We start from the raw sequence: 12,792 nt of genomic DNA, 5'->3' as shown, positions 1-12,792 counted from the left end.
TGATTCCCACATCAAACCCAAAAAATCGTAATTTAGCTAGTGTTTTTCATTTTTCAAACAATACGCCAGCAGCATATGATCTAATGTATTTGTTAAATGTAATACTATGTTCTCTAAGCTTTTTATTAATTATTTCACATATATTAATGTATGAATAACAGACACATACATAACTTGTTATACAAAGTTGTTAGTTTTTTTTTTATTTTTAATAAAATTAATATATGTTTCATGTAGAATAACTTATTATACGGTTATATAAAAAAAAACACTATAGTTAACAAATAAATATTAATCAGAAATGTCATATTAAAGATGCGAACTAAATTTTGATTTATTATTATAATTATTGGGAGATTAGTTATCTTATTTAAACATGAATAGAACATATATTTGAATTTCAAATATGGAATTAAATATACTGAAGATAGATGCCAAGTATATAAGATTCATTTATTATTATTATTATTATTATTAAAGTATTATATATTAATAAATATATTATTTATAGCTAAATCAAGATATGTTAATTTTTGTTTTTGTTTTTCAAATATCCAAACATTAAAAAGATAATCGTGGGAATGGAAAATATTGAGGACTTCATTTATTAGTATAACTAGAATATCATATTTCCCTTGAAATATAATTATACCCTTTAGGCCCCACATAATTTGGGAGAAGATTGGATTTTGTGGCAGTAGAGGTTAGAATTCTGACACTTGGTAATCAGTGATTTTATGGTCACTTTACGTTGAAATACGCAACGTCAGAAGAGTTATGATTGCTTGCATTACTTTCACTGTTAATTAGAAAAGGGTGCCGCTTATTTGATATGTTCCTAACATTTGAACGAAATTTCAATCTTTCTGCCCTAGATCAATAAAGGAAAACATGGTCTGCAAGGGAAAGAAGTCTGCAAAGAAGGCAGAACCCAGTGGAAGAGAGTACCGTCAACGGAAGCAATGGACGCCACCGTCCCCGATGTTCTCCGACGACTTGGGGGAGGAGAAACTACACAACAGAAGAAGTAATAAGCATGGACATAGTCGCGAGAAGGAGTCACTTGAGTGTTACATTATGCAGCGACCGAGGAAACAAGATTTCATCCCTCTAACCTCAGAGTCCAGTGAGCACGTCCATATTCCTCAGGAGAAGAGGGGGAAGTGCATGTATAAAGTTCACCATCTAAGATCAAGCCAAGGTATTGTGTCACCGTTCATGTATATAAATTGAACTAAATATTAATATGAAATTTTGCGATTGTTTCGATTGTTTCCAACTCCACGATTTGATCCTTCCAAGTTATTATATGTTTGTTGTTTGCAAGAAGTAGTTCATTTACTAGGAACATAAAGTATAATGTTTTCCAGAAAAAAGAAACCCCAAATCTTCTAATCACCATAGAAATGGATTTTATACAATGGAGTTAAAATGAGGCAAGTTTCGAATGCAGGAAGAGGGAGGAATGTCAGTATGTTGGATGAGGACTCCATATCTGAAGATGGAGTTGTGGAGGAGCCCACCATTTACATGGGGTGACAACTTTTTCAGGCTACCACTATGTCCAACATGCAGAAAATTCTAGAGCAGCTTGTGAAGTTTAATGATACACTGTCAACCGTTGGTGCTATGCTGGCAGGGAAGACTGACAGTGGAACCTTGACCACCGCTCACGATGGTGCAAGCAATGCGTCCAAGCTGTTTGAGCCTAAGGCCCCCCTGCGTTGATCACCCAGGCTCAACTCGGGTAAGGAGCGTTAATCAAGTGACTGTTGCTATATGCTTGCTAAAATATATGCTATTTTAGTGTGACAAATTTATAATAGACATGTCCTCTAGTAAGGGGGTTACATTTGGGTATTTGAGTAAATACCATGGTATGTTTTGGTGAATCATCTATCTTTTGGACTATTGGGGAGAGTAGCTTGTCTACTCCATCAAAATGGTCAGGATTTGAGATTCAGTAATGTAATAGACATTTTACGGGGTTCTATATGAACAAGTTAATAGTTGATATGTTTAAGATCCATGTGTGCTTGAATTCTCCAAAAAAAAAAATAATTCACAACCCCAGGGGAATGAAATCAACTAGTTGAACTATGCACTATACTAAATTTTTACTATAGGTAGCACACTGTAATGGTAAATCTAGAATAAAAAAAATGTGTTAAATATGAAAGTATAAATACAATTTTTGAATTAATAGTAGCTCGGTCTTCGATCACATAAAATAACCCTTTGGCTTAATAGTATAAATACAGTGTAATGAGTCAGGAGATGCAATTTTTAAAAATAGTACCATAAATCAAAAGGAGCAGTAAATTAAATATGAATGAAACCAAGTGTTGGTTCCTTGTAAAAAAAATGGTTATTAGTAAATTGACATGTAATTTGCTTACATGCTTAAAATAAGGAGTCCATTATGATTAATTACAATGTCATTTGAACACATATGATTTTTTTGTACCAAGTGGCCACATACTGGGTTGGTAGCAAGTACAAAAAAGAAAGGTTGGTAAACTGTGCACAATTTTATTCTTTTCAACAAAGCTCGAAAGGTTAAACCCAATGTGTTTAAAGTATTTCATGTGTTGGTAGGTAATTAATAATGAAGGTGCTAATTCCATGGAATTTGCTAATCTTATTGGTGCGTCATAAAAGGTGACATGGGCCCCCGGCCAATACATGGTATAGGACTTTGTTTTAAAGTTTAAGGGTTAAATATAAAATTAAAAATATCACCTTTATTCATGGACCAATAGAGCCAACTTGTACTGGTTAACCATGTACAATGGGACACCAAAAAAATTAAAATACGTCAATAATAGGGTGAAAGAAATGAGTGCAAGTTAGAGCGAGATTTTTATCATAAAAAAAAATGTTGTACACGTCTGAAGTTTTGATAAAGTGTCTGCAGAAGAGTGTGTATAAGTGTCAGACTATATCAGAAAGTGTACTTTTTTTACCATAAACTAATATAATTTCTGTAGTGCATGGGAAATTTGGGTTCGAGACTGATAAAAATAAAGCCATGATTTGACGAAAAAATAAAAATATCACATTTATTCATGGCCCAATAGTACTTCAGTCAGGGGTGTAATTAATAAGAGATAGTGGTAAACAGTCAAAATTGGTTTGGACGTGTGGCATACTCCCACGCCATTCAGATGGAAGGGAATCTAATTTTGTAGATCACACTCTATGAAAGGCTAATCAGCATAGACTCCTTATTGGCTACATTAAGGGGTGCTTAACAAAAAAAAAAAAAATTGGCACATGATCAACTTCTTCTAAGGATTACCAGTAGAAGTTTTATTTAACTCATCGAAGGTGTGGATTGGTGAAATAAGTTCTCTGGAACTATATTTTGGCAAAAACATTCATTCATTAACTGTTGCGTTATCGTATACTTACAAAATCTAGTGTGCTTTTATAATTTAAATCCGAACAGGTTAGCAAGAAATTGTACGCCATGTCTATGTACTTTTTTTTTGTTTATGCCGGCAGGCGACCTGAACTGTATACTACATGGGGGATTACAAATGCTCAAGTTTCCCAGTTCCCCGGTGGCTAGTTCGAAGGATTTAACACTTTGGTCGAAGCTTTGGAGGTTTTTTGGCAGTTTGAACCACAGAAATGATGTTGTATTATTTTATAATATAATGTAATATTATATTATATTATAATATAATCTTTTAGATTAAATAAATGTGACAAAGTGTGTCACATATTGTAACATATAATAAGAGAGTTATAATATTTAGATATATGAGATATATCCAAATAATGTAACATATTTGGTGTTACAAATTTGTAACTTCCAAATATTACCCTTTATTGTGTAAAATTGTTGTTACACAATATTGAGATGAATTTCATAAAGTCATATGTGATATGGCTGTTAGAGATATGATTTTAATCCCAATAAAGTCTTTTGGGAGTTATAAAATCGTTTGGGAGGGTTTGGAATCGTTTGAAAAACAGCACATTTTTTAGTGCTGAAAATGGTCGGTGGTCACGGCCACTGAATGTTGGTGGCCACAGCCTGTGGGACAGAGGCTAGTGGCCGCGGTGTAATGCCCCGAATTCTCCAATGTGGTTTAATGGCAGGATTAGTAGGCCGGGAGGGCCATACTTGTTTAAATATGCCATTAACTGATAATATGCATGTATATGTGAATTATATTATAATATGATGTTAAATGCATGCATGTGGGTCCACATTTTAATTACAGGGGTGTGATGGTAATTTGGCCCGTTGAGGGTATAATTATATATTTGTATGCATGTCGGTGATATATGTAGAGACCACATTATAATGTGGGTTTGTTCGAGCTATTCGGCATGAGACGATCTCGGAATATTGATTAGCAGTCTAGTCACAACAGATTTAAGTTCGGGGCTCGGGATGAGTCTCGGGGTGATTTGAATTATTAGAGTGTTACCGGGAATTAAAGGGTAACGAGGTATGAATTATTGGTGTTTGAGATTATTGAGAATAGCAGGAATTGGAGAGCGTTAATTATGATTAACGAGATAGGAAGAAAATACCAATTTTTCCCTTGGGAGCCTTTAGAAACTTTAAATTGACCTAGGGGTATAATGGTCATTTCACCCCTAGGATAGATATAAACTATTTTGGGCTGAGAAAGAAGAGGAAAAAACAGAGTATATTCAAGAGCCTTCCCGTATCGGTTTCTCCTTCAGTTTCCTTTGAGATTTTTGAACCATTCTTGAGGATTCAAGCTTGGGAAACAATCCTTGGGAGTTTGGGAGAGTGTTCCTCCATTGAAGAGCATCATAAGCTGAACTTTGGGTAAGTTTCTAACCATAGAATTCCCTGGTTTTCCCTGTTTTAGTTCTGTTTTACAGTTGTAATTTCTAGGTTGAGATCTTGGTTTTGTTGGGAGTTTTGGCTAGGGTTCTTATGGTTTCAGATGTTTGGGGTATGTTAGGATGGTTTTCGAGTTCATTTGGCACCAAAAATGGGATTTGGAAGCATTGGAATCAGGTTAGGATCGAAGGAGATGAGGAAGGAGGTTTCAGGGGGTTCCTAGTCTGGGGGTAGCGCTATAGCGCCCACCTTAGGGCGCTACAGCGCTACTCAGGGGGCAATTGGGCGTGTTGGAGGTTCTGAGAATAGCGCTGGGGCACTAGGGGTCAACGCTGTAGCGCTACCCTGTTTCTTCAAAGTCCCGTTATGTGTGTTTTTAAGGGTTTTTGACTTGGGGTTTCAATCCTTAAGGCCCGGGATCGAATCTACTCACCGTGTGGGCATGTTTCGAGGTCCCGAGAGTGGTGCTTAGGTCAAGACCCTATCCATGTTGAGTCTCATTAATGGAGGTTATAATTGGTTGTGATTAGGTAACCGCTAAGGAACTAAAAGATCGATCGTTCTCAGGGGTCGTCCTTATAATATTTCTCGCTCAAACCTGAGGTAAGAAAACTGCACCCTGTGTATATATGACATGCGTATTGGTTATTGAGGCATGTTGATTGATAAATGTGGACATGGATTGCATATTAAATGCTAGTGAATGTTGATTACCTGTATATGGCACTGACTAGTCAGGGACACTGACCTAAGAGTCAGAAATGGCATAAGCGTCCTGAACGCAGGGCCAAGTGAAGATTAGATCTAATCGATATCAGCGTTGAATGGCTCTAAGGCACTAACGCTGGACCGACCCTAAGGTCGATGAACTTATAAGCGCTTGTCTAGTCTAAGACTAGTTACTCAGAGCAAGGGCCTAAGGCCCAGGTGACCGCTTGTCACATGGCTAGGGAACGATGTTCCGAGGCTATGACTCTATGGTCATGAGGAAGGTTATGTTGGTGACCAGTCACCATGCGCCTATCCTGGATTAAGTTAATGAAAGGTTGACTTACCTGTTAAGCCCCGGTGACCCTATCGTCACAAGGCTAAGGGGAGCTGGTCCCATTTTAGTGACTGTTGCGACTGTCACCTATATGTTTAGACTGATGGTCCTGAATGATTATTACGATCATTGTTGATATTATATCATGCTTTATTGTGTTTTCTTGCTGGGCCTTGGTTCATGGGTGCTATGTGGTGCAGGTAAAGGGAAAGAAAAGCTCACCCAGCCTTGAGTGGAGAGCTTAGGTGGTGATATGTACATATGCGGCCGCTTGACCACCACGGCCAAGGAGTTCTCAGAGGGACTAGGGGGTTTACCCTATTTTTGCCGCTTAGGCTGGCGGAGTTGTAAATTTGAAACAATAGTAGACATTTTGAGTTGTAAATAACTTATAAATGTTTTAATAAGCTCATGAGCAGTTTATGTACTTAATGAAATGCATCATTTCCTTTTTATTGTTTTTCACCTTAACATGTTAATAACACTTAGAACACGTTCTTAACCAAAGGACTCGGGTAGCGGGTCAAATTTCCGGTTCACCGTAACTGTTCTGGGGTAACCAGGGTGTTACACGTGGCCACTAATGTCTCTGGTCGCGGCCACAGGCCAAAAACTGACCATTTTTTCAGTTTTTTCAATATTTGTTGAACGGTTCAAAAAACCCAAATAACTCTCAAATCTCATTTTTAATTCCATATTAATCCAATTAAACATTGGTAACAGCCAAAGAGGTTGGTGGAATTTGAAATTCAAATGGTGTCTCTAAACTCTATAAATAGGAGCCTATAGCTGACTTGTAAGACACAACATTTCTATCCATTAGAGCACTTGGCTAAAAACACCTTGAGGCTTGATTATTCCAGAAAGCATTTCCTATAATCTGTGAGAGATCCCTTAGTGCTTGAGTTAGGGGTAAATAAGCTTTTGGACAAAGATTTCAAACCTTGTTCAAGTTGGTGATCCCCAACACTCTTCACTTTGGTTGTGTGAGTGAGAGTTTATTGTTTTGGTTCTTATTCTTATTTTCTTCTATTGCTCTTTCTTCTTTTCTTCTTATTCTATTTACTTGTACTTTTGTTTAAGAGTTGTAATCCTTTTATTTTGGCAGACACCAAGTCTGCAATATTCTACTGGCGGCTCAAGAAGAAGCAAGAAAACAGAACTATTTTGGCAGCGACAAGGAAGCGTCAGAAGTAAACCTTTCTTTCACCTAACTTGAATGAAGGAGAATGTGACTAGCTAGGAGACCAACTGTATAATTTTGGAGTTCATGCATAAGAAGTGGTTATTACACATGTTTTTCAATATCGCTCCTTCATTCTTAATTAGTGCGTGTCGTATGTTCTATGTTTTTGTAGGAAGTTCTTAGATATTCAGTACGAGTGTTATGTCTTCATTTGACGGAGATTATGGACAAACTATTTATGTAATATTATTATGCTGTATAATTTTAGTCTGTTAAGGAGGGATGGCATCAGATCTCCAAATATAATAGTCAGCGGACAGTTTGTATGGTGAAATATATTTATCCAATCATTGTTCAGTCTTCCTTTTCTAAAGTATGCATATATGGATTAGGTTTTGAAATGGAATGAGTTCATCTGTGTAGTTTTGCGCTAGTTATAAATTTATTTAACAACAAATTGGTGGATTCGGTTCGGGCTTGGTGGAACAATTTCATGGAAAGTGGAAGAAAGCTCATTTATATGAAAACAAAGTCGGACAAGACAACTTTAAGTATATAGTTTATAAATCAAGAATTTATCAACTTATCACACTAATGAGATACCAAAAAATGTGTTTTTATTTTCCATGTAAAAGTTACCAGATAATTTCCTAATTATTTTTCTGTTAGGTTTAACCAAAAAGTAACTACAAAATTCACATGTAAGCACAATTTAAAAGCAACCAACCTATTGATTTACCAAACAACGTCTTATTATTTTTTAATAAAAAATTACCACACAGTATCTTAAACAAGCCATTTAAAAAAAAAAGTAACTTCATTATGGTTCTCAAATAGTTTTTAGGGTAACCAAAGAGAAGTTTACATGAATATGGGAAAAAGTAGATGAGTTTTTATATTTATGGCCAAAAAAGAAATGCCACAAAATATGGTGAATTTTTCAAAAAAAAAAAATTAAACATGGGAATCCCATAAAATATAAAAAATAAATTACCATATTTTTATACAAAACTCTCTCACACTTTCTCATCTTCTCATTTCTCTCTCACGTTTATCTCTCTTCATTTTCTTCTTTCTCGATCTCTCCTTCCCCACTTGGTTCTTTCTTCTCAGCCCTCCGCCAGAGACACCACCTCCGCCCTCCGCCGGAGATGCAGCCCCCCACCCCCCAACGATGATGTAGCTCCACCGCCTTTGGGTTCTTCTTCTTCTTTTTCTTCTTCTTCTTCTGTTGTTGCTGGTGGTTTTAATGTTATTCTTTTGGTTGTTCTTATTGCTCTTCTTCTTTTTAATTCACATTTGATTTTGCATTTTAAATATGATTTTGCACTTTAGATATGATTTTTTTCTTCCAGCCCTAACTGTAACCGTTATCATCACGAGTTGTTTAGGTTTTTTTGTTCAAATCTGATTTTTTTTTTCAAAGCTATTTAAGTAACTAGGTACTATGGCAACTCATTCTTTTTATTCATATTTGATTTTTTTTCAGACTTAGCTGTAACTAGTTACAATAATGATTGATTTAGATTTTTTTTTTTTTAGTTCTGATTTTCTTTCCAGGTCTAGATAAGTAACCAGTTACCATCGTAACAATTTTTTTTCAGATCTAATTTTTTTTCAAACCTATATATAACCAGTTACGATTATGATCATTTTAGATTTTTTGTTTGGATCCAATTTGTTTTCAGGTCTGGCTAGGTAACCGGTTACCATCGCAACTAGTTTTTTTATAATTTTTTTTTCAAACCTAATTGTAACCAGTTACCTTCATGATCAATTTAGTTGATTTTTTTCATATCAATTTTTTTTCTCCAAATCTCACTAAGTAACGAGTTACCATTTGTAATGACCAACTAATTCTAGACTTTGGATCATTAATAACTACTATACATAGACACTAATCTTAAGAAATCATACATACAAAATAGTCATAACTTTTTAAAAAACTGTAAAGCAAATGTTAAAATACATAAAATTCGGGGTATGATATGGGATCCCATTGTTTGAAAATAAAACATATCTTAAATCTTAAATAAATTCGTTACAAGATCAGGTGCGGAAAATACATAGAAAAATATAATTGAAATGACTAGAAACAACTTCGTCCTTGAATCGTTCACGCAGTCCACCGAATCCATTCTTCCTCAATACACAATCCCAAGCTGCCAAGAATCTTTCCGCCGCCATAATTATTTTCCTGCACATATAAAATAAAGGAATGAGTCTAATGCCTAATAAGGAAAATCTACTAATAACATAAAACATATACATAAACTATATCATAAACATGTACTATAAACATATATCACAATTCTTACCCATGTACATGGTAAATATTGGGGTTTGCTAACTAAGCAACTATAAGCCTCAAAATACAATGAGGTTTGTTAGCTAAGCAACTATAAGCCCCAAGAACATAAAAGTGTTGGAGTTTGCTATTTAAGCAACTATAAGCCCCAAAACATATATATATATATCATAACATATAAAAACATATAATAGCATAATCATATAAGCATATAATAACTATCATATTTTCCTTACCAAAAACTGGGATGTGAGAACAAGGACGGGATTTTGAAATACTCCTAAAACCAATAATAGAAAGGTGAGTATTTCCTAAAAGAAAAGATGAAAAGAAATGAACTAAAACTATCGAGAAGATACTTACCGACAAGAAACCTCAAGTTCAAAGAACTTAGATGCCTAACCAAGAATTGAAAATAGCGAGTTAGGATTTGAGTAGAGAAAAACTATAAAAACATATAGAAATGAACTAGGAATATGAATACCTTTAAATGCACTATAACCGAACTACACCTCAATATCAAAAAACACACTATTAACCTTACTTCCCAAGTGTTTAATGAGCTTAAGATGATAAAGCTTATAACCCCAACTCAAGTGTTTAACACTCTGAACTCAGCTTGAAGAATGAAAGAAATGGCTGGGTACTAGGTCCTAGTTATAGAGTTCAAGAATGAAAAAATCTTTCTTTTAGCTTGAATAAAATAATGACCATTGAATTGAAAAACATTTGAATAATCGTTCAGCAGAGGCTTGAGACTCGGTCAAAAAGATTCTGAGGCTAGTTAAGAGGTTATGGGTTGAATTGAGCTTGATTTCAAAATTATTCAAAAACCTTGCCCTAGAGCCGATATATCGCCCATGGTAGGCGATATATTGCCTGGGCTTATATTCCCAAGCCTCGTCGAAGTGTTCGTGCGAAGTTATGTGTTTTTCGTATTCCCCGAGTGGCGATATATCGCCCCCTAGAACTGCAATATATCGACATACGCTGAAATATTGTACACATAATTGCACTTTTTTAACCTAATTTGAATTGAGTAAATAGCTTTGACTGAGTCCTATAACGATTTCAAAGCTGCTGGAAGACTCTGGGGTTTTCAAATATTCCTCTTATAAAACTATTCCTCAAAAATACTTAATTTCTTAATAAACATGCACACGACAAGTGTCATTCACTTATTGGGTCTATCTAAACCTTATAGTATAATAAAGACCATCTTCATAATCAACTATATTAATCAAACCTTATATTATAATTAATATTCATAAACTATAGGTTAAACTTATAAAATCTATAAGTGTTGCTACGAGTGTTCAACTAAGTCCCGCCTTGAACCAAAATCCACAGTAATAAATATACTACAACTATTACTAGCTATTACTACTACTACTACTATCTAACTAGCTAAGTAAAGCTCTTGGACTCTACACCATTCAACTGGTATTTTGATAATAGTACATTACTAAAAAATCGAAATTATTTTTATAGTTGCAACCAGATACTACAACACCACTTAAAAAATAAAGCATATTTTTATAGATATAACCAATTACCACACATCACTAAAAAAATTGACAGTGACAAATGATCACTACCACAAAAAAAAATCCTAAATTGTTTTGATAGTGGTAACCGGTTACAGCAGAAAAAATGTTGATTGAAGAAGATAAAAAATATAATAAAAGAAGAAAACAAAACGTTTTTCAATGTCTAAACAAAAAAAATAAAATAAAAATAATGCCTACAATTACTTAAATACCCTAAAAAAAATCAAAATTAGCCAAAATAATATTATATAATTAAATATGGTAAAACTAATAAATTAATACACAAATATGGGAAAGCAAATCCCATAGAAAAGTAAGAAAACATAAAATACCATATAAAATGCACACACAAAAAATGTCATATTTATCAAAGTTTAGAAAATTTTCCCATATTTCATGTCAATTCCTTTAACCAAAAAGTATCTTAAACATTGCAGAATTAAATAAGTTACTAAAAAATAATTGTAATAATACGTTACCAAATATTAACTACAAGAATAAGATACCTAATAGTACCACAATAATAAGTTGCCATAGGTTATATCCAAACCCCACAAACATTAGTCTAAAACGAGCTCGGTTAGTGAGAATTGACTTTCCTTCATGCAACTAGGGGTTCAACTCGTTGAAAAGAATGTGCTCAAGCTTAAGTGAAGCAACGATGCTATGCATGAAGCACCTCAATACGCATGCTCAAGCACAAAGAGGATAATGAAAATTTTCAGTCTACTGTACTTGCCCCTTTTTTTGCACATTAAATTGGCAGAGGCTCACCTTTTAGGGATCCAACCTGACAATTTGTGAAATTTGTTATTGGGATGTTGTATTGTTTAAAAAGTTGAGTTTTTTTCTTCCTCTAAAAAAGCGGATAATTATTTATAGGGATATTTTTTTTAATAATATATTTTATCATCATTTAAATACTTGAGTTTGAAGTATACAATACATATTTAGTATATAAGGAATGTAAATCTAATATATATTTAATGTCAAATTTATAAACTAGACTTTTAAAATAAAAATAATGGTGTGATCAAAGTTGGATATAAGACAAAACTAAGATTTTTTTTTTGAAAAATTACACAACCCACCTTATTATTATTTTTATTAAAAAAATTGAAATATATGTGTAGCACCCACATTATTTTGATATATATAGCCAATAATCACATGATTGCATTGCATTACATATCATACAATATGTATAATTTGAGCATATGCATATTCTTATAAGTGTTATCATGTATAAGTATAAAAGTTGTGTATGTGATGTCTATATGTATGCTCAATATTATTAACCTTGTGGCATTTGAGTTGTCTTTTATGGGTGTTTGATGTGCTCAAGATATAAGAAAGTATGAAAAATATGGACAAGGCATGGAATTAAGTGATGAAAGTGAGATATAGAAGGCAAAATAGGTTAAGTAGTGAAAAATAGTACAATGTTGATTACTAGTATTTCGGTGTAAAATTGAGTATTTATGGATTTACCAAATGTAATCGAGGTATGATTAAGGTCTCATTGATGATGTAAAAATGGTTTTAGAACCATTAGATCAATTCTTGATGGGAGGTATACATAATCAGTGGTATTGATGCAAAGTCAAAACGAGCTTAGCATAAGTGCGCTACGCTCGATCGGGTAAGCATAACTATTGGGTATGAAGTCATATGGACCTAAGGTTTGGTGTGAGTGTTTTACACATAAGGATAATAGGCCTAGCAGGTGATTAAGTCGAAATTATTGAAGTGATAAGGTTTTCATAAGTCAAAAGGTGAAATGATGAGATGAAAGGTGTCAACTTTTGACAATAAGGATAAATCATTGAAAATAAGGAATTTTCATCAACCTTATCACTTTGCACGACC

The 12,792-nt window shown here is 34.0% G+C and overlaps 1 protein-coding gene across 1 annotated transcript; it reads left to right on the top strand.

Moving 5' to 3' along the window:
• The first annotated feature begins 856 nt into the window (after positions 1–856).
• On the top strand, positions 857–2,036 carry LOC133821636 (uncharacterized). Its single transcript, XM_062253813.1, has 2 exons — positions 857–1,201; positions 1,454–2,036. Exons 1-2 carry the CDS (start codon positions 892–894, stop codon positions 1,537–1,539), a joined length of 396 nt encoding a protein of 131 aa, XP_062109797.1. The 5' UTR covers positions 857–891; the 3' UTR covers positions 1,540–2,036.
• The last annotated feature ends 10,756 nt before the right edge of the window (positions 2,037–12,792 follow it).

Source organism: Humulus lupulus, chromosome 3 (assembly GCF_963169125.1).
Source record: "Humulus lupulus chromosome 3, drHumLupu1.1, whole genome shotgun sequence".
Lineage (NCBI taxonomy): Eukaryota > Viridiplantae > Streptophyta > Magnoliopsida > Rosales > Cannabaceae > Humulus > Humulus lupulus.
Note: the sequence above shows the minus strand (reverse complement) of the source record. Positions and strands in the feature narration are given on the sequence as shown.